Source organism: Furipterus horrens, unplaced genomic scaffold, assembly GCF_987537825.1.
Source record: "Furipterus horrens unplaced genomic scaffold, mFurHor1.1.pri manual_scaffold_9, whole genome shotgun sequence".
NCBI classification, from domain to species: Eukaryota; Metazoa; Chordata; class Mammalia; order Chiroptera; family Furipteridae; genus Furipterus; species Furipterus horrens.
Genome location: NW_028327179.1, coordinates 20100981 through 20122695, shown reverse-complemented (window position 1 = coordinate 20122695; position 21715 = coordinate 20100981). Strand labels below are relative to the sequence as shown.

At 38.2% G+C, this 21715-nt stretch overlaps 1 protein-coding gene and 1 long non-coding RNA gene across 2 annotated transcripts in view; one reads left to right on the top strand and one right to left on the bottom strand.

Annotated features, from left to right (window-relative positions):
* CRPPA (CDP-L-ribitol pyrophosphorylase A) overlaps nt 1-14059 on the bottom strand; it is a 189745-nt gene extending 175686 nt beyond the window's left edge. The window contains exons 1-2 of the mRNA XM_090287818.1: nt 13578-14059; nt 3160-3436 (exon numbers count right to left, since the gene is read on the bottom strand). Coding sequence (XP_090143944.1) covers nt 3160-3436; nt 13578-13834 — 534 coding nt within the window. The 5' untranslated portion in view covers nt 13835-14059. The remainder of the gene's footprint in view (nt 1-3159; nt 3437-13577) is intronic.
* Nucleotides 13137-20682, top strand: LOC150001386 (uncharacterized). Its single transcript, XR_016513186.1, has 3 exons — nt 13137-13507; nt 15898-16008; nt 20163-20682. It is a non-coding gene; the product is annotated as an uncharacterized LOC150001386 (long non-coding RNA).
* The last annotated feature ends 1033 nt before the right edge of the window (nt 20683-21715 follow it).

Genomic DNA, 21715 nt, shown 5'->3' with positions numbered 1-21715 from the left:
TCTTCTTCTTAACATATTAATAAGTAAAGCAAGATAAAAGGCCTCTTTTGCCTTTTCAGATACACACCCAAAAGAATCACTTTATATACAGTTTCCTAGAAATAATCTCTCACAAATATCATACTCAACAAAAAAAATTCCAAATATGTGTGAATTTTACAGTGAGAGCAATATTTTTCCCAAAAGTAACATAGGCAAAGAGCCATATTTTTTTAAATATGCTTTATTGATTATGCTGTTACAGTTGTCCCAATTTCTTTTCCCTTTGTTCCCTTCCACCCAGTGAACTCCCTCCCTCCAGTTGTTCCTGCCCCCTTAGTCCATGCCCATTGGTTGTGCATATAGTTCTTCTCAACATCTTCCTATCTATTCTGCTCCCTTCTACTATGCTTCTTAATTCCTGTACCATCTCCCTCCCTTTCCCCTCTTCTGCCTCCCAGCAGACCTCCCCCCAATATAATGTTCCCAATACCTATAATTCTTTTCCCACTCTAATTGCTTACTTAGTTTGCCTTTGTTTCGATCCCCAGCTTCTGTTTTTGGTTGTTGTGATATAGCTTTCATTTTAATGTTCATAGTTTTGATCCTCTTTCTCCTAAACAAGTCCCTTTAACATTTCATATAACAGTGGCTTGGATCTGATGAACTCCTTCAGTTTTACTTTGTCCTGGAAGCACTTTCTCTGCCCTTCTATTCTGAATGACAGCCTTGCTGGATAGAGTATTTGTGACTGTAGGTTTTCACTTTTCATTCCTTTGAATATTTCTTGCCAGTCCCTTCTTGCCTGCAGAGTTTCTTTTGAGAAAGCAGCTGAGAGTCTTACTGGGACCCCTTTGTACATAACTCTCTTCTTCTCTCTTGCTGCTTTTAAGATTCTCTCTTTATCCTTAATTTTTGACATTTTGATTATAATGTGTGTGGGTATGGTTCTCCCTGGGTCCAGTTTATCTGGAACTCTCTGTGCTTCCTGGACCTGTAAGTTTATTTCCTTTCCCAAGTTAGGGAAGTTCTACTTCATTATTTTTTCACATAATTTTTCCATCTCTAGTTCCTCTTCTTCACTTTCTGGCAACCCTATGATTTAGAAGTTGGCCTGCTTATAGCTGTCCTATAAATTTCTGAGCCTCTCCTCATTTTCCTCACTTTTCATTTCCTCTTTCTGCACTGGTTGACTATTTTTTCCCTCTCTATGTTCCAATTTGTTGATTTGATCCGTGGTTTTCTTTCCCTCACCACTTGATTCATATGTGTTTTCATTCATTTCAGCAGGCCTAGCCTTCATTCCTTCCCCGTCTTGTTTAAGATCTGCTGTCAGGTCTGTAAGCATTCTTATAACCAAAGCTCTGAACTGTGCCTCAGAAAGATTTCCTGTCTGCTGGTCAGTTAGATCAGATATTTGCTGTCTGGTCAGCTGCGACACTGGGATCTCTATCATTATCTGTGCCATCCTGACAGTTTTGTGTTTACCTTTGTTTCCTGGGTGGGGCTGTCATACTTCCTACACTATAGGGGGCAGAGCACCATGCACTAGTCACTACTGGGCAACCCTTCTCACCACGCTGTGGTGTTTTGTGTGGGAGCAGGAATCCAAGATGGATTCTTGCTGTTCACTCTCCACTAAGAGACCAGGAGCTTCTTCCTCCATCCCCACTCCCTCCAGCCTTCACAGTCCAAGGCAATGCGGGTCTGCCTTCCCTGGCGCTGGGATCGCGAGCTGACAGTCTGTCTGGTCTGCAGCCAGGGGTGCTCCCCAGGTTTTTCTCGCTTCTTTTTAAATACAGGTGTCTGTGCTTACCGCTGTCCGCCACTGTCACTGAAGCTGCCACTGGCAGCACAGCTTGACCTCCCCCACCCCAGTTTCGCCCCTGCTACCCATCCAGACAAGCACCACTTGTTTATAACTTCATACATTGAACTTCCATGTAGCTTTATTTTCTGGAACTTCTGGTTATTTCCAGTTTTGCGGTAGATGTATTCCTACTTAGTTGTGGAGGGAGATGGAGCATGTCAGTCTAGGCCTCCATCTTGGCCGGAAATCCAAAGAGCCATATTTTTATGTGTATTTAATATGCATTAAAATTTCTAATTATCTGCCCCGAATATGTAGTCTTTCCTAGGAAGTTTTCTAAATTGTAAAATTTTATTCAAATTCTTAAGAGTTATAAATTCTTCACATCATTATTTCTACTCACCCTTCTTATAACTGATTACATTGTCTCTACCACAGCTGAGGAGCTGAAGATGAGGAAAAGGGTCACAGGAGAAGCATAAGAACCCTGAGAAACTTTTGTGGTCACTAATACACTTGGACGAAGTTTTCACTATATCAACTACCATTTAGAAGTCATGTTAAAGAAATCAAAATGTTTCATTGACTCTACAGAAGTCTTATACAGTTCTAAATTTAAATAAATCTCTGTTGTAGGAAAAATAGATGAAATTAGGGAATATGTCCTAACTATATGATCCAAATACATATAGTTAACTTAAGAGAAGTCATAGACTGTCTTCCCAGATGAATATTTTATAACTTTCTGGCCTCCTGGATGACTAGGAAGACTTAGGTAATTCCTTCCATTATTCTACAATCCTTGGAGGAAACTATTACACAGATGTTATAATTCATCTTAAAATAATATCATTTTTAAGTATTTAGAATTTTACTAAATAATTAACCTATAACTTTTCTATCCTAAAACCTTACATATATCTTTACGAGTAAGAAAAATAGGCCCAAAGAGGTTGAGAAAGTCATCTAAAGATGATTCACTTTAAGGGGTACAAAAATCTCCTGTGGCTGCTTTGCTAGAAAATAAACCACTTCTGAAAATGCAAAACATAAAATTTGAACGCAATGAGCCAGGTTTTTGAGTGATTTCTTAGACATTTTCCATATTCTAATGACATTATTACTACATTCTTCTCCAAATAGCTCATATTACATTGTGATGATAAATGACTACAGCAAAGATAAATTCCAGAACAGTCTCACAATTTATAATAATATAAAGTTCCTAAAACAAATTACCCTAATATCTTTAGATCATCATGAGCATTTTAAATAACTTGACATTTAAATGTAATTCCATCAAAATTCAGCAAATGAACCACTCTAGTGTTTGCCTCTTTTACCTCTTCTCATTAAGTGTAAATACTTACCCCATGTTCCTTAGCAGCTGTGGCAACTTTAAAGAGGATGTCTTCCTCAACAAAAGGTCTCACAGCATCGTGGATAATCACTACTTCCGGCTTGGAGAGCTTCGAGTCTGGCTGATCCTGGGCCAGTGCTTTCAGTCCATTTAATATTGACCTGTGGCGGGTCACTCCAGCCTCAACTAGTGAGATGCGTTTATGCTGGTACCTCTGAATAATGCCCTTCATTGCTTCCATGTTCTCTGCAGTTACTGCCACGACAATGTCCCTTATCCAACATACTCTAAAAGGAAAGTATGTACACATTTCATATAGATTCATTCTTATACAACAACCAAAGTTAAGCTAATAGCAGAAAATTGAATTTTTAGTAAGTACTAGTATATCTTCATAGAGATTAAAAAATGAAAGTTAATAATGATCAGTTTTATAAATTTTTATCAAGTCTAGTAAAAAGATTAAAAAATGAAACATCAGTGATTGTCACACTACAGATAGAAACAGGTAGATATAAAACATAGTATTTCACAATATACAGTGTGAAATTATCTATATATAGTGTGAAAAAGATAGATATGGTATGTATAACAGAGATTTCTGACTTAGAAGTTAAATTTGAATAATCACAATATTAATCATTAGATAGAGAAAATAAAATAAGAATATGCTTTTAAGCTGAATTTCTCCAAATAATTTTTCTCATAGAATAGCAACACTTCAAAACACTTTTAAATTCTAAAAGTTCTGTTCTCTACCTTTCAGAAAGTTCATTAAATTGGCTGATAACTAACACAAACTTTGCCTACATCACGATGAAATACTGTAGCTTAAATGGGAAAACTATAATAATTATATTTATATAAATATAAATCAAACTTAAAAATTGGAAAAACTCATAATTTAATAAAATATAAAATTAAAAGAAGGAAATTAATCTGTTGAGTCAGACACAAAATATAAACCTTTTTTTTTTCCATTGTAAAACATTTTCTTAAAGAAAAACCTGCTGACATACATTGAGCAATCACTGCATTAAAGTTTGGCAGGCTTCTTTGGAACACCAGTGTTCAATGTCCTACAACCCACAGGTCTAAACCAGAAAAACTCCCTCTGAACCACGATGTCAACTCCGAATGAAGGTGACTTTAAAATTTAATGGAATCCCTAGCCTATGAGATTCCATATGTTCATACTAGACAGTTAAAAGTCTTAAATATATTTTTAAAGAGTTGAAAAGAGGTCCTTAAAATCACAAAATAATGAAATTAACTCCTTTATTGAAAAATGAATTAAAAACATTGAGTCGCTTTATTCAGTAATTATTAATCTCCTACTTCCAGTTATTAAACAAAATCCTCCCATAACCAAAATCCCATTCTTCTTGTGGCTACAAAAATACTACAGTAATGAACAAAACCAAGAGCTACTTTATAGGCACATTGCCTTTTCATTTTAAGTCCATTCCTTTTACAAATATTTATTGAGCACCAAATAAATGATCAGCATTGTGAGTATGCAAAGGAAATAGTCACCACCTTCACAGAGCTTACGGAGAAAACAAATCAGAACACTAACAACTGCGAGCTGTTATCAAAGGCTATGAAGGAAAAGTCCAGATTCCAGGACTGTGTGCAAGAAGTAGAATATTTGATCAGCAAAGAAAAGTCTAAGATGATGTTCTTTAAGGGAGCCAAGTTTGTTCTACAATCCAAATGGTGAATGGCAGGAAAACAGGCCAAGGGGTTTGGAGGAAGGGACAGAGGGCTGGTGCAAGAGGAAGCCACAGCAAAGTCCTAAGGGGCTGGGAAGAAATAGAGTTCTGGAGCAAGGGGGAGAAGAGCCCATGAAGGGCCAGGAAACCTAGGAAAGCACCAGGTTTGGCTAGGCCACGAGGACCTCCCAGGCCATGTTAGGGACTGAAGTCTTTAATCCTAAAAGTAATAGGAAGCCATGGAAAAGCTCCATGCAGAAGATATTTATGTTTAACTAATTAATTAAGAAACTCACTTCCATCAATGTTCTATACACTGTTCTATGACATGATGGCAGCAGAACAATGCCCCCCCCCCCACAAAATCTCCATCTCCTAGTTCCCAAAACCTGTGAATATGTAACTTACATGCCAAAATCATGTTTCAGATGTGATTAAAGATCTTGAAATGGAAAGATCAGTCTTGTCGGGTCCAATATAATCACAACATTCCTTATAAGTAAAAGAGAGAGGAAGACAAGTCAAAGAAAGAGGTGTGATAACAGAGGCAACAGGAAGAGTGATCCAGGACCACAAGTCCAAGAATCCAGAAAATGGCAAGTAAATACATTATCCCTAGGGCATCCAGAAGGAACATAGCACTGACAGACAGGATCTTTATTTTAGCCCAGTGGGATTGATTACAGGAGTAATAGTAAACTAATTTAACAATATAAATTTTACTCCGGCTGCAAAAGTTAAGATAGATTGGATAGACAGAGAAAAGATGCAAATAGACCAGGTAAGGAGGCTGCTGCTGAAGTCAAGACAATGATGGTAGCCCAGCTACCAAACGGAGCGTCTAGATGGGATTTGAGAGATAAATTAGAGGTAATCTACATTAGTCAGTAAGATTGGCAAAATAACTCAGTTATCCCATAATATAAATAATAGCTAACGTCAATTAAGCACTATGCCTGAAGCATTAGTAATGTTCTCTCGTGTGATCCTCCCAACACTATACTATCTCTTATAATCTAGGAAACAAATCAGAAACATATCTGATATACAGATACATCATACCTTATTTTCCTACATTATCATCTTATGTCAAAAAAATACTTGGAGAAAAATATTTTTACCATTTTTAATCACGATAATACAAGATTCCATCTTCTAGAATGTAGGCTCCATATCAGGGACAATCTGTTTTGCCCATTGCTTTACACCTAACACCTAGTACGTACTCAATTATTTGTTGAATGAATAAATGACTTTGGTCTGTCTCATCTACCAGGACCAATGTAACATCTTACTACACTGAATAGTTTCTAGGATTATGAAGACACGGGAAGCTCCTTTCATTAACTTCGTTAGCTATAAAAATCAAGAATGGAATCGGCATTCTCTATGCAGTGTGGTCTTGTGGATTGTTTTGTTTTGAGGTGTTTTACTTTTTACTATAATTTCTAGATCCTAAGACTCCTAGACGGCCAAGATTACTTACATTATGTGAGCAATTTGGGGAAATTTTGATTGCATATAAACAATGCAGAATACCAAAGATGAAATATGTAGTAATCTGTGCAGGCAATAAAAGGGATTCTGGAATAAATGTAAGTGTGCGTTGCTCTTTGTTTTTAACCCATCCATCCTCCACTCCTTTTACTGCAAATTTAACAATTGCTGGAACAAAGAACATATATGTGTAACTCACAGACACAGACAAAAGTGTGGCAATAGCCACAGGAGTGGAGGAGAGGCTGGGTGGAGGCGGACAGAGGAGGGAAAATGGGGACATCTGTAACAATAAAAATAAAGGGGGGAAAAAAGAACTTACACTGTACCGACATGGTTTAGAGTTTATACTAAACAAAGTCCTTAGCAAATGATACTGACAGTTCTTCAGTGTTCCCCAAACATGGGGTTTCCCAAGATTCTGTCTCCATTGGCACAGCTCTCCCATAATGTATTGCACCAGCCTCTTAGCCGGTCTCCTTCTCATCTTATCTCAACACAATCCATTCTTACCAGGTCTAGATGATTTCCTCAAGCACAAACCTGAGGCCATCCCCCACTGGCTCTTGAGCAGAGTCCTTCAAGACTTGACCTCAGCCTACTTCTCCCTGTACCACTTGGTCCCTCCATGACCCTCTTACTCTACTGACCACATTCTCTCTCACACCCGTGTCTTTGCCTGTGCTGCTTCCTTTGTCTCCTGTAAACACTATCCCCTGACCCTGTCCCTCTCCCATCCCCACCCACTCCAGGCTGAGTCCTACTCTTTTCAGATTTCTGTTCAGATACAGCCTACTCCAGGAAGCTTTCCCTGTCATGCTGGGTGAAGCATCACTTCCAGAGGACTCCTATCACTGGGGAGTCTTATCAAACATCATACTGTATTCTGTTTAATTTTCTATCTCCCTCAGTAGGCTGCTAACTCATAGAAAGCAAAGACTATACCCCAGAGCTTGGCACCTATTAAACTTGCAGTAATATTAATAGTAGAAACAGCAACCAAGATGTACAGACTGTTTGCTAGCTGCCATGTACGCTTTAGAGCATTTGCCCGCCATATCCTATAATATCTCAATACTCTTATCAGCTCTATGAGAGAAGTTATTATTATAATCTCCATTTTACAGTGGACACAGAGGCAGTGATCTATGATCACATAATTAGGAATGAAGGGACCTGGGTTAACCTCAGTTTGACTCTGGAGTTCACATTGTTAGCCTCTGTAAATGCACTAAACTATCTCTGAGAAAAAGGTCACAAAATTCAAGACAGAAAAAATTATTGCTCGATCATTGTGTCTCCAGCACTTCATGTTATTAGTGTTGAACCATGTAATATTGCTACATTTTTTATTTTAAAAATGGTCAAATTTCTTATAATTCAGCAAAAGCAGGTATTCCTTCATCATGTTTTCATTTAGTCACTCAACAAACATCAGGCATCTAGACTTTGCCAGGCACTGCTAGACACTGGTGATATAACAGTGAACAAAGACTGGCAGAATTCCTGACCTTGCAAACCATATGTCAATAAACATCTGTTAAATGAATCAGTGAGTAGAGAAGAGAAAGCTTAAACAATTACAAAGGAATTAAAAGTGCTCTTGGGTTTAATTATAGAAAAGAATTTTTAAAGTAATCAAATATATTTCAGTTGTTGATTAATACAACTGTCACACTAGGCTTTTTTTAAGATAGAGAAATTATAAAAACGTGTCCAACTAAATCAGTGGGCAGGATTGTTCTATAAGCAAGAATTTAACTTGTACCCAAAGTTATTCATCTCTGTTGTTTTCATAGTATATTCTACCAGAAAAAAAAAAAAAAAAACAAGGTTGAAAGCAGCTTTTAAAAGCATAATATTGCTGGGTTTTGATTAAAAATTATGTTGAGCTAAGTGTTAAAATATAGAATAATTAAGAGGGAAAAAGATGATGGGACATTGCTTGACACAGAGTAGTCATTCAAATTAATAAATTAATGAATGAATTCCCAAAGGTAAATCTCAATTTTACTGGACTACCTTAAAATACCTATGTTCCATCAAACAGAAAGCAGACAAAGTAGATGTAAATAATTACTAACAGATAAACTCCTGGCTTCAGGCTATTTCACACAATTGTACAAGGCTCTATATTTAAACAGTGTTTCTCAAACTTCAGACTTCACATCCCATTCGTATGTTACAAAATAAATTAAGTAAGATTAGACTAATATTTTTTGAGTTAATGAAATAGCAGTTAATAGAAAACAGACTACAGAGCAAATAGTAAGGATAAGTTGTTTTCATGAAATTCTTTCAAATGTGTGCATGTGTATATTTAAGTACGTATTTGTCATTGAGTCATGATAAAAAGTGTAATTCTTATAACAGGTCACAGTAAAAAATTAGAAGACACCATTCTAGACCATTCTTAAGAGGTAATGGGCTTATTCTGCTTTTTATTCAGCAACCAAGCATATACCCAACACTTGCAAGCCTCGATGAGCAATGTTTGTATTTCAGAGGATTTATTCTCATTCTTTTCTAGTTATAGAATTAAGAGCCTTTCACAGTATTAAAATTTAATAATGTAGAATCATAAAAACTGAGAAAGACCTTAAGTACCTCACACAGTGCCTACTGAACAAATATTTGCTGAATAAATGGATCTGGTTGACCTCCTTAGCTGAAGGCAAGTCCACACTGAAGCCCCTGTAGCCGGATTTTATCAAGTTCTCCTGAGTATTTCCTTCCTAGCACATTCCACAGGAAAATACAAACCTCACCGCAAGCTCCATTACACCTACAGACATTTTGGGAAAGAAATATAATATCTCAAATGTTATTTTATCCCAGAATAAGATAAATTTTACAGGAGTACTCTGCTCAGATAGTTTAATAAGATCAGTTGAAAATAGAAGATTTAAACAATTTTTTTTTAACAAGGAAAATAGGGCTCTGTCAACACCTGTAAGGTGTTCTCATGAAGCTGCAAAGTTTGGCCCGAAGGGATAGTGGCAGCTGTGGATCATTGCCATGACAGTCTTCATGGAAATTAGGCCTCTGAATTGTAGTGGGGCCCTAATTTGAAGATTTCCATATTTCCATATTCCACCCTGATATTTTAGCAGCAAAATACTCAATTTCTCTGAAAGGGCTGGCTCTTGACTGTCTTTATAAAGTCAAGTCTCTTTATTACCATCCATGAAGACTTCCAGTTGTCAAATCATCTACCAATCCTGGTCTTATCTCATGTGTTGAAGAAGCCCCATGGGAGCCATTGGGAACTTAACACAAAATTCTCATCATCTGATCTGTACAAAATTAAGCCTATTTCTTCCTTTGACTCTGACATGACCCTTTTATTAATGAAGCATTAAGACAATTTTTTTTTAAAGTCAAACTCATGTATCTGAACAATCATTCAACTAAAAGCTTCCTAAACGCCTTTCTGTTTCTGACTCCCTTATCTAATTAATCATTAAGACCTGTCGATTCCTGTCTAAATATTTCTCCTGGCTTCCCTATTCTCTTCCTATGTTCAGCTTAATTCAAGCAATCAACATTGCTCATTTGGATTAACATTTATATATTTACTTCTATTCCATCTTGCTCAAACAGAATTTGCAGTGGTTTCAGAAATACAAGAGAGAACAATTTTTTTTACAGTACACAGAAAACAAAACTGAAAGACATGGAGAAAACAGAAAATCATATAAGCCACAAGTCAATACTTTGAAAGACATACCATGGAATCGAATCTTAAACACTTACTAAAAATGAACTCCCATTAATTTTCCAAGTGATAAGATAGGAAAGCCACCCAACTTCAATCACAAAATACAGTTTCCATAACAAACACAAATAGATGGACAAAACAGATTTTTTTCTTTCAAATTCATCTGGAGTTATCAGACCCAAGAAGACTAACTCATATTAACCAAACTAGTAAGGGGCAGAAACATTCATTAGAATGCCAATATTTTAATATTAAGTGATATGCATTACTATAACTATGCTTTTTTATTAGTTGGACAGCATGTTTTCCTCTTACAGATTTGTATAGGAAGCCAATTTATAAGAATATTTTTGATAAGTTCGGGATCATATCAAGGAACAAGTTATCTTAAGCAATGTCCTTCATCTGGGAGAACTGGAGTGACCTCAGGAGTACAGAGAAGGTTGTGCCAGATATTGTTCAAATCTGTTGTCAGAAGAATTCCCAACCCCACCCAGACCACCATCACCACCAAGAATCTGAATGAGCCAAAATTTCCATCTCTAACTAACTTGCTTTTGCTGTGGTTGTCAATTTAATCTATTTAGCTAGTCCAGGTTGTCTAACCCTCCTTAATGATGCTTCCTTTCCTAGATATTTGAAACCAGAAATTAGATTACTGGCAGGAATTTTTACTTCCTACTTCAGATGTGAAAAGACATTTTTTTACAACAGTAAATTTAGATGTGAATGGATTTTACAATTTAACTGTCAGAGCTTTGTGCTTTTGCCAATAATATTCCTTTCCCATGATTTCTTTTCTTAGAGCAACACTTCCTTTCAAAAACTCAAGTCATAAAGTAATAGTTATGTAAAAGATTAATACCCTTGATTTCAGTTTCTTGTTAGTAAAATGAAAAAATCAAAGTTCTCTTCAACTTATATAATCTGTGGTTCAATAATTTATATTGCAATTCCTTCTAAAAAGCCAAAATAAACTTGCAAACTCCTAGAAACTTTAATCAACTTCTGAAAAGCCCTTATTTCTAGTGTAACTTGAAAATTAGTTGTTAAGCTTGATTAATTATATCCATAATGCATAGATATGAACTACCAGTTGCGGGCACATAAGGGTAATTTTTTCAAAAAGTATCTTTAATTTCTTAGTCAAGAAAGAACTAAGAAATAAAGATTACTCACAAAAACTTCTCAGCCCTCTTGTGATATGGCAAAAGCTTGAGCAAGGAAAATTCTAACTATGAAAGGCAAAGTCAGACTCTGGACCTCACGTACTCACAGATATTAAAGGGAAAGGAGACCTGAAACCCTCTTAATAGCAACTGGATGATTGACAGTTGTGACACCCAATTACATCTCTTCTTAAATAGCCCGATGAGAGCTGTGCTACACCTTTCATAAGTAGTAAGCAGGCGTAATTTCTACAAAGAGTAAAAAATAAGAATTTTACAAGACACTCTATGCTTCCATTTCCTTTCCTTACCTGAACTTGCATAATTTATCTTTCAGGATGAAATAACCTAAGCATTTTGGCACCAGGCTTGTAGGAAAACTACCAGCAGTCTACAGATCCCACCTTTTACCAAAAAAATTAAAATGGATTTGATTTGGCAAATGGCTAAGAAGCACCTATACATACACCCTTGCAATGCAAGATTTTCAAGGATTTCCTGCGACATACCCAAAATATGATATTATATTATATAAGCTCTTCAGGCATTGGAATAGTGACAAAAATGAGCCCTGGTATATTTCAAAATGGAGGTTTTGATTAGTTACTATTAAGATTTTATGGCTGCTGTCATCAATTAAATAAAAATAGAAAACAAATGTTGCCTTATTTTCCATAAACAGGACCTTTCCAGAATATTCTTTCACTTTAAAAGTTCTTTTTTTTATTTTCTTTTTTGGTAGCCATCTATCTCAGGCTGCCTCATAAGATGCAAAACTGCAAATAAATATATAAGTTTTCATACAAAGAAAAGTTAAATGTAAAATGACTATACTCTCCTACATCTAATTACTGGACAAAGACCCTGCTGGCCAAGATCCATGGTCTTCCATAAGATCACCTGCATAAATGAGCTATGTTGTCATAGTGTCCATGACACTAGAACATTGTAGGTGCATGATCTATACATGATTTCAAGGAACCCACCCTCAACTACCCAGAGAAATGGAAGACTACAGAAGGGAGTAACTGTTTCAATGTTTGTATGAATGTCATATGTAACCACAGGACAGATTATATGAATCAGGGGTGACTAGGGCTCTTTACACTCCCATTTTCTTAGTGACAATATTCAAAAAGTAAAATTAACGATACACAAAGCAACTTGGGCCCTCTGGCTTCTGGTGTGTATGAAAGCATGCGAGGGAGGGGAGATCTCTTTTGGATACCATGCTACCATCCTTTGACTTGAACTTCACTAGCTTCCTTTTCCTTAAAAGTCGCCTGCAAAAGCCATGCTAAACGATGCCATCTATCTTTAATTGCAAACGGTTCACATCAAACAAGGTCTGAGCATGCTACCACAGGTCCCCACCCACTAGCTTCAAGTTTAAACGCCTCAGCAACACGAATGTGGACCTTGGCAATCCCCCCGTTTCCCACACATCCAGTCTTACCCCATGCTCCCTCACGTTACTTGGTGCTAAAAACAAGACTAAATAAAATAACATACCCCTCTTTTCATCTTCTTAGCTCCACACTACAGCTCCTCCTTATCCCATTCCCTCTCCCTCCTTCATCTCCCCACCTTCCTAATTAAATAAGGCATGTGTTAGCTTCAACGTAGCAGCCTTAAATCGTTTCCGCCATTAAAAGGTTTCGATTAAATTCTCCTCGGTCCACCTTCAGCACGTAGTATTTAGCAGTGTACCTCATATGAAGTGCTCTGTTACTGTGTGTAAACTAATGGATGAAATGAATTAAAGGCCCACAAACTAAGCTGTGGGAAGTAAAACTCATCACCCAAGTGCATGCTGGGAGTTAGGAACAATGCGCGCATGCGCAAGAGAAAGAAAGACTAAGGACATGCTCAACAGAAAGAAAGAATGTGAAGATGAGGGAAAGTGAGAATGTAAGAGGCTAGGAGAGAGACAGGCAGGGGCAGGGAGACTCCTAGAACAGCTTCTCGTTAGGCCCCACAGGAGCCACCGTTAGAACTAATGTCCTTCCGTCCCAACCCGTGGGCCCGGCAGTCCAGCTTCCCCACCCGTGCACGGCTTGGGCATGGAAAGGGCTCCGTGAGCAGCCCCAGCCCCGGGGCCCATCTGTTAAAGGTCCGGAGCGCCCAACTCTGAAGTGCGAGCGGGAATGGAACGCAAACTCGAGTGGCTGAGGCGGTGGAGTCGGCTCCACAGACTGCCGAGAGAAGGCGCCCGCGCGAGAGCAGCCAAAGGGGAAGGTGTCGCGGACGGCCTAGGTGGGCAGGGCGGAGGGCGGGGAGCCGGAGACTGGGCCGGGGCCTTGGGGCGCGCCTGGCGCCGCATTACCTCTCCAGGGCCTGTAGGGTGTAGCTGATGAGCGGCCTCTCCAGGATGGGGCAGAACTGCTTCGGCGTGGGGACGCCCATCCTCTCTCCGCTGCCCCCCGCCGGCAGCACGGCAGCCACAGCTAGCGCGCCGCGCTGGGGCTCGGGCTCGGCCGCGCTCAGCAAGTAGGCCGAGGCCGCCCGGTCCGCGCCGCACCCGCAGAGCAGGCGAGGCCCCGGCTCCGCAGGCCCGGAGGCGCCAGATGGCCCGGGTTCCATGGCGGCGGGCGGCACGGCGAGCCCCGATCGCTTCGGGCCAAAGCGCCTGCAGCTGCTCCGGCACCCAGGTGGGGTCGCGGGCCGGAAGGCGGACGCGGGCAAGGTTGCAGAGCGCACAGACAGCGCCCACCCAAGCCAAGCGCCCGGGCAGTTGCTGGTCCCCAGGGAACGATCCGGCTGCAGATCTTCCCTCTCCGCAACTCAGCGGCCTCTGCACTGAACCCAGCGCCCCCGGCAGGCCTGAGTTTCCCGGCTCCTTGCTTCTCTGGCAGGCCCAGCAGGCGCCAGCAGGTGCAAGTGCCAGTCCTCATATACCTAAGGTTCCCGCTAAACTTAGAAGTTGTGATAAGGCAGAAGCGGTCTGAACTCCCCCCACCCCATACTTCATCTCTTGAAGAACAGAAAGAATTTGGAATAAAGTCACAGGATGGAACAGAAAAATGTGCACCTTTATTACCTGACTTTCATTAAACTCCCGTAAAGGCAGATAGATGAACAAACACTATTATGAAGCATCAATAACCCAATCTGGAAATTGACGCCCCCTGGGGTATTCCAAAACTGCTGATGCTTATGCCCTAGCTTCAGAGATTGGAGTTTAATTAGTCTGGTGTGTAGCCCGGGTTTTGGGATTCTTTTAAAGATCCATAGATTCCAATGAGCGAGAACGTTTTGGAACCACCGCCAACCAAAGCAGTAATACGAATAACTGGTGAACATTCGAAGCACGTTATCTCATTTAATCTGCAGGAGAACCCAACTATTACTGTATCCCTTTTACAGAAGAGGAAACAAGGTGTAATATTTAAGTAACTTGTGTAAGATTGTACACCTAAGGGCAAAGCGGCCGTAAGGCCCTTGCACAGAAGTACATAGTTGAAAAATACTCGGCCTTGAATCATTCATATCTTGCCCATTTTTAGTTCTGTCCTTGCTGCCTGTGTTTAGCATGAAAATGTAGTAAAGTATGGGGAGTGTCAGAGCATATTTCCTTTAATTTTTTTTTTTTTTAACTTGAGAGACAGAGAGGGAGGGGGAAGAGAGAGAGAGAGAGAGAAACATAGATTTGTTGATTTGTTAGTACGTGCCCTGACCGGGAATCGAACTGCAACATTGGCGTATCAGGAGAGCGTTCTAACCACCTGAGCTGCTAGGCCAGGGCCTGTGTCAGAGCATATTACATTAGTTCCCTGGAATGTAAACTCCGTGAGATCAGGTGCCTTACTTTTTGGATTCTGGTTGTGTATCCAGGTCCTGCAATATAACAGAGGCTTAATAAATACGTATAGAATGAACTGTTGATTAAATAAATTAATGTGAATTGAGGTATATATAATTAAATGTTTGTTAATTAATTCTTATCAATCTTCACCCATCAACAGTTAATATAAAGTTCATAAAAAGGGAATCTTTTAAGCACTGAAAATATTATTGAGGTATAACATTCTAATTTGGGTTTTTTTTTGCTCATTTTTCTCAAGATTAGGCATGCAAAATTAAAGTATAAATAAATGTTCCCTTATTTTTATTTAGTCTTATTGCAAGCACTCTCAGTTTCACTTGTGTTACTATTATCATTATAATTAACATTTAGCTTCGTTCTAATAGGAGACTGTTAGATCACTGACTCAACTCAAAAGTAGGCATCATAATTCACCTGACTTTTTAGCATCACTACTACACCTGTGTCTGGCCGATTCTATGCATTCAGTTAATTTCTGTTGACTAACCAGATGAATAATGAAAAAGTGAGTCTACTAGAGAGACAGAAAAGCAAATGAATTAATTGTTTCTATTAATATTTGTATTGTATCTCTCTTTTTAATCTAACAATGGAGTTAAAGCTAGTGTTCATTTTCTTGGTCTTGAGAAAAAAAGAGCATGATAATAAAGGTCTTATTTGTATATCATAGTATGAGAAACAATATTTTTTCTGTGTCTTTTTATATAGACATAAATAATTAGTTCCTTATTATGAATACTTTGGGTAAAAGATGTAATTTCCACGTTACTTTATACCAAGTTTTAGCAGCCACATTATGAGAATATCTTCTCTGCAACAGGCATTTGAAAGTACATAGTGTGAGAAGGACACCTCGCTGTTGGGCACTGCTCACCCTGAAGCTGCTACGACAGAGAAATCCTGGAAACACTAATATGAGCCAGCCAAAAAGGTAAGAATTCTTGCCAAGTCAGACTCCCAGATTTCTACCTATAGAGTTACTAAATGTAGATTAGCAGGGTAAAATATTTGTGAAACTAGTTTCTTGAACTTAGTTGCTCTTGGTTACTTGGTATGATTGCTCATGGATTTTGTTAATTCTATTTTTTTCTGTGTGTCTGGTGTCTCTCCTTTCATCATGCATTGTGTCCTGAGAGCTTGGCTTTATAACCAGTGAGAATATTTTGTCTCTGGCATCACCCATCCAGAGGGGACACTTGCTAGGGTGCATCTTGCTCTCTGTCCAGGCATTCCAAGCTCTCAAGGGAGTTTTCTATGTCTAACCTTTTCCTCCCAGACATAGCAAAAACAATGCTGCTCATTCTTGTTTTCCACCAGTCAGAGGATGCATATACTAGTACATCTGACAGCCAGCCACGTAAGCTGTGGATCCCAGCTTAGAGAATCTAAGCACCCCATTCAAAAAAAGGGAAGGGCATGTGATCCCCTCTGTTTTGGAATTGCTGTTTCTAAGTCTAGGAGTTAACTTTATCTTGTGAGGGTTGCATCTTTTTGCACTCTCCTTTGGGAATGTCTCTTGCATTAATTAGGTTCATATTGATTTGAGTCACGATTAAGATCCTACTCATCAAGTGCAGACATGGATCTTTTGAGTTAGAAAAAGTTCTGAATTGAAAAGAAAGAAAAAAATTTTTAAAGAACTCTTTTATTGTTCTAATGGCTAGTCATTAAGATATTCTTAACAAGATGGAAGGGCAGAAATGAGAATGAGAATCAAAGTCTACTCAGACCCCTACCTATTTGCTTTCAGACATTTGCAGATATTATAAAAAATCAGAACATTGGAAGTACAATTGTCTGATGCTTAAGGAGATAAAGGGAAAGGAAAGAAAGCAAAATCTTACTAAAGACAACCTTGTAAGGGAAAACTTGGCTTGGTAACTGTCAGGTTGGAATCTCCAAAATATGGCCAGACAGCAGTGTGAGCTAAACTCCATTTACAGTTGGGTCCTACCTAATTGCTGCCAGCCCTCAAGGGTATTGTAATCTAAAATTACAGTCACAATTATGAGAAATATTCCAATTAGTTGAAATCATTTGAAAGTGCACTTAAAAAGAAGGGCTTCCAAATCAAATGTACAGAATAAGATACCTATATTTAATTGGTATGAAAGAGCTTCCATGAGGCTTCAAAAAAATTTTAAATAGCTTCATTGAGAGGTTTGTTGCCAAAGGCTAATGAAGAGATAAAAGTACCTAAAATAAAAGACTATAAGATTGATGTTGTCCCTTGTAAGTGATTGTCCTCCAATATCTTTCACTTCCTGGTCTAAGGATCATAATTAGATAATTTCTTGAATTCCGAGAGGATCCTCAAAAGTTTATTTGTAAATGGATTATCTCCTAAGCCCAGTGAAAGATGAAAATAAAATTTGACATTTTCTCTTTCTTCCCAAATCCAGACCTATTGATTATTGATCCTTTCTTTCCCGGGGATAGGTATTGCCTATGTCCTACAAGTTTGGCTTGGGTTTGTGCCTGCTTGGGACATGTAGGTTGTCAATTCTTTCTTTTGGCTCTCAGAGAGAATGAATGTACAAGTTAATAACCTTTGCACCCTTTGACTCCATTTGAGTCCATGGCATTGTTTAATACTGCCAGAAATATTTACTGGTCCCACCTGAACTTGACAAAATATTTCAAAGGATGTAGAAACACTATGATGAAAAAGTTGGCCAAATTGAAAGCTGAAATTCAGAACCTGCTATGAAATTGATGGGGGAGGGTGCTTCTCCTAAGCTAAAATAAAACTATGGGCCCAGACGGAAAGATGAAATTAGAGACGATGTAGTGGGACAGGTAGAGCAACCTGTGATGTCACTTGTTACAACTGATTCTTTGGGAAATTGAGAGCAATTGTTTTTATCTTATAAATCTTTGCAAAACCAGCAATGCAGTCTAGAAGCAGTTCAGAACCCAACTATCTTTACCATCCCCAGTTCCTAAGGCTGGAGGAAAGAAAAGGAAATGAGGGATTTTTTTCGAAAGCACAACAAACTGCTATTCTGGTTCCAAGGTTGCCTTGATAAGGACAAATACAAATCTTAATCATCTTCATAAATATTATTAAGGAAAAAGCTTAAGCTACTAAATTTATGCTAACCTGTTAAAACAATAGGATACTAATAACAGCTTCATGCTCAGCAAGAGCCTCAAATTTACTATTACACACATATGAGGTCAGTCTGGAAAATGTCCAGCCGTTGTTAATATAAAGAGAAGAGTTTACTCAACATTGACATAACCTGGCAACCAAGGAAAGGAGAATGGACTGGAATGGGCATACGTAAACAGTGATGATTTCACTGTACTAGTCAGTGGGGGTGGTGGACACCATTGAGTGAGCATGTGTACTGTGTGGCCGTCACGTTCAAAATGACTGGGAGAGTAGAGCAAAAACTCTCCGTCAAATTTTTCAGTAAGCTTGAACATTCCTCTGCAGAAACTATTTGGATGATTCAGAAGGTCTCAGCTATGGGCAACTGGTGTTTGGCAGCTTCTTCATGACATTGCACCCTCTCATGTATCACACCTCCTGGATAATTTTTTGGGAAAACATCAAATCACCCAGGTGACTCAGCCCCCCTACAGCCCAGTTTTGGCTTTTCCCAAAACTAAAATCACCTTTGAAAAGGAAGTGATTTCAGACAGTCAGTGAGATTCAGGAAAATAAGATAGGGCAGCTGGTGACAACTGGGAGAACTGTGTGAAGTCCCAAGGTGCCTCCTTTAAAGGGGACTGAAGCGTCATTGTCCTATGTACAATGTTTCTTGTATCTTGTGTCTTCTTTAAAAAATGTCTATTTTTCATATTACATGGCTGGATACCTTCTGGACAGACTATATATATAATCTCCAAATGAAGTTATAAATTGTTACACATACACTGATGTGATCGAAGGAGGAAAACACTGTTCATGCGATCTTGTGTCCCATAACTAAATCTTTAGTGCATTATGATTTTTTAAATAAACCCTTTGATTATCTTGTGAATAACAAAATGTATTCTATTGTACCTGGAATGTTTTGAGCACAGTTTTGTTAAATGTATACCACAACTTAATAACCTACTTTGGCATCTTTACTTTTTAATGCACATAGAAGTGCCCATTAAGTGGAAGTGGCTCTCATCTTTATTATTTGAAAAGTTTAAGACTACCTTTTTTGTCTATTTTTATATGTCAGTACACCTTGGAATATTTCTCTTGAAGATTTTTTTATTATCAGAGAATTTTAGATCAAGTTGGGTCCATTTTTCTACTGTTAATTCAAGTGCAATCCGTACTGTAAGTCCTCTCCAACCTCTCCAATCACACTCACTGTTTTAATAGCATTTCCAGAGGTTAGTTAGGATGTTGCTCACTAATGTTAATGAACAGCTTAATGATCTGCCCTTTAACCCTCTTGAAATTTGAGCCAAATAAAATAAATTATTGTTCTACTGTGGGCCTTCCCAGAATTTCTGTCAGCCTATGAATTCTAATTTCTGCTTTGCCATTATGTATTTTATGTAGATGGTACAGGCTATTAACCTCTGACCTTTAACTCATTTTTATACATAGGGAAGGTGACCCTGCAAATTGATGTCCTTCTATAGATAATTCAAACTAAATAGCACATGAGAATAAGATTATCTTTTATTTTCTCAGTATTTCTTTTGCAATTTATTATCAACTGTCTCGACTGTCCACTTTGTTTTTCCTATATAACTAAAAAGGAAAACAATTGTGAATATTTAGCCTTAGAACCTATTGATAACTGTTACATTATTAATGCCATCAAAGTTTAACTTTTCATAAGAACCATTTGGGTACAATTGTTTATGCATAGTATTTCTTATATGTTTTTATATAAAAACACATGTTAAATATCATATAACAATCTTAGAAAACATAGTACTGTCACCTTGCAAGATAATATTAAGTAAACATAGAATTTAAAAAGAATTACAGCCCAATTCTTTTTATATTCAATGCATTTAATTTCACAACCTAAAGCAAAATGCATTTAATATATTAAATGTGCCATAAAAAATTGCATAAGAAATCCATTAAAAGTCTGTTTTATTTCTTTGTTAATTTATAAGGAGGGAAACACAAGGAGACAATGTTTAAAAACCAGAACAACAACAACAACAAAAGGTGGTAGAGAAATGGAATACTGAATTATCTCCCTGGTATTTCTGCAGACCTGTCTTTTAAAAACACTTCACCACTGAGAGCCACCAATCGCCATATCCTTGACCACAGTTTAAGAGAATTGAAATTTTTGCCTCGATCTGCTCCAAGCATGGAGCTAAAGGGTGAAATCCCATTAAGGGATGCCACATAACTCCAGAAACTAAAAGAGAGGAATGGCCTCTGCGCATTAGGGATGTCAAAGAGGTGAATCTATGAAATACTTTTTTAAAAAACAAATGGCTAGTCTAGAATGGTGGTGGCCAGTTTTCATAATCTGTGGAAGGGAAGAACATATTAATCATCAAAGAAGAACAAATAGAAAGGAAGATTTGCCATTTCTGCAAGGAAAGCTATTGGCAGAACGTATGCCTATACATTTGAACTGCAACTCATTACTAAAACAAGATTTAAAGAAGAAAAAAAAAACTAAGCTTTAAAAAGGAAGTGTCCCCAGAGAATTCAAACACATACCTGTTTTCTGAAGAATGTGGACATTTGAATATGGCATTATGACCACCACCACCCTGCCAAGCATAAGGTAAATAAATACAGGAGGTGAACTCTCCACTAGAGTCTGAATGTGGGTCATCATTGCCTTATCATGTCTTACCCAGGAGGGTGCCAAGCCTCAATTATAAACACATCAAAAGGGGCCATGGTGGGGTAGAGACACAGAGACATGAAGGTAGTATGAATGAAGTGAGAGAGAGAGAGAACTGAGACACTGATAGTACAGTCTCTTAGTGATGGCCAAAGGATCCGAGGATATAAAGAAGCTTTTAATTTGTTTTAAGTACTCCATGCCAGAGAGCTTACTGGGCTAGCCAAAATTTTTTAAAAAAAGGACGAGGATAAGGAGAAGCAGAAGGAGGGGCAGAAGGAGAAGTAATCCATTTTGGCCAGATGCTTTATAATCTAGTTAGGGGAAAAATAAACTAAACTGGTCTGGGCAAGAAGTGGTGCAAAAGACGTTGTTTCATGTAGAAGTAAATTTTGGCAGATTGCAAAGAGAAAGAAAGGAGGTCACTGTGTTGCTTGTGCTCTATGTTAACAGAAATAAGTAAAATAGAAACCAAGTACTCCATTTGAGACCATGGCTACCACTAATTGGCTTAAGGCATAAGTGAAAGAATGAATGACTAAATACACAAATGTTAAACATACCAATGAATAGAAACCTAAATGCATGAAAACCAATTTACACATCATCTTCAGAAAAACTAGAATGCTTAAGACTATTCCTCCATCAAAAAAAGTTGCTTTTTAAATTTTTATTGAATTTATTGGGGTGACATTGGTTAATACAATTATGTAGATGTCTATAACACATCATCTGTGTATTGTATTGTCTGTCCAACACCCAAATTCAAGTCTCCTTCTGTCACCATTTATCTTCCCTTTACCCTGTTCTCCTCCCCCACCCCACTTTCCTTCTGATAATCACCATAGTATTGCCTGT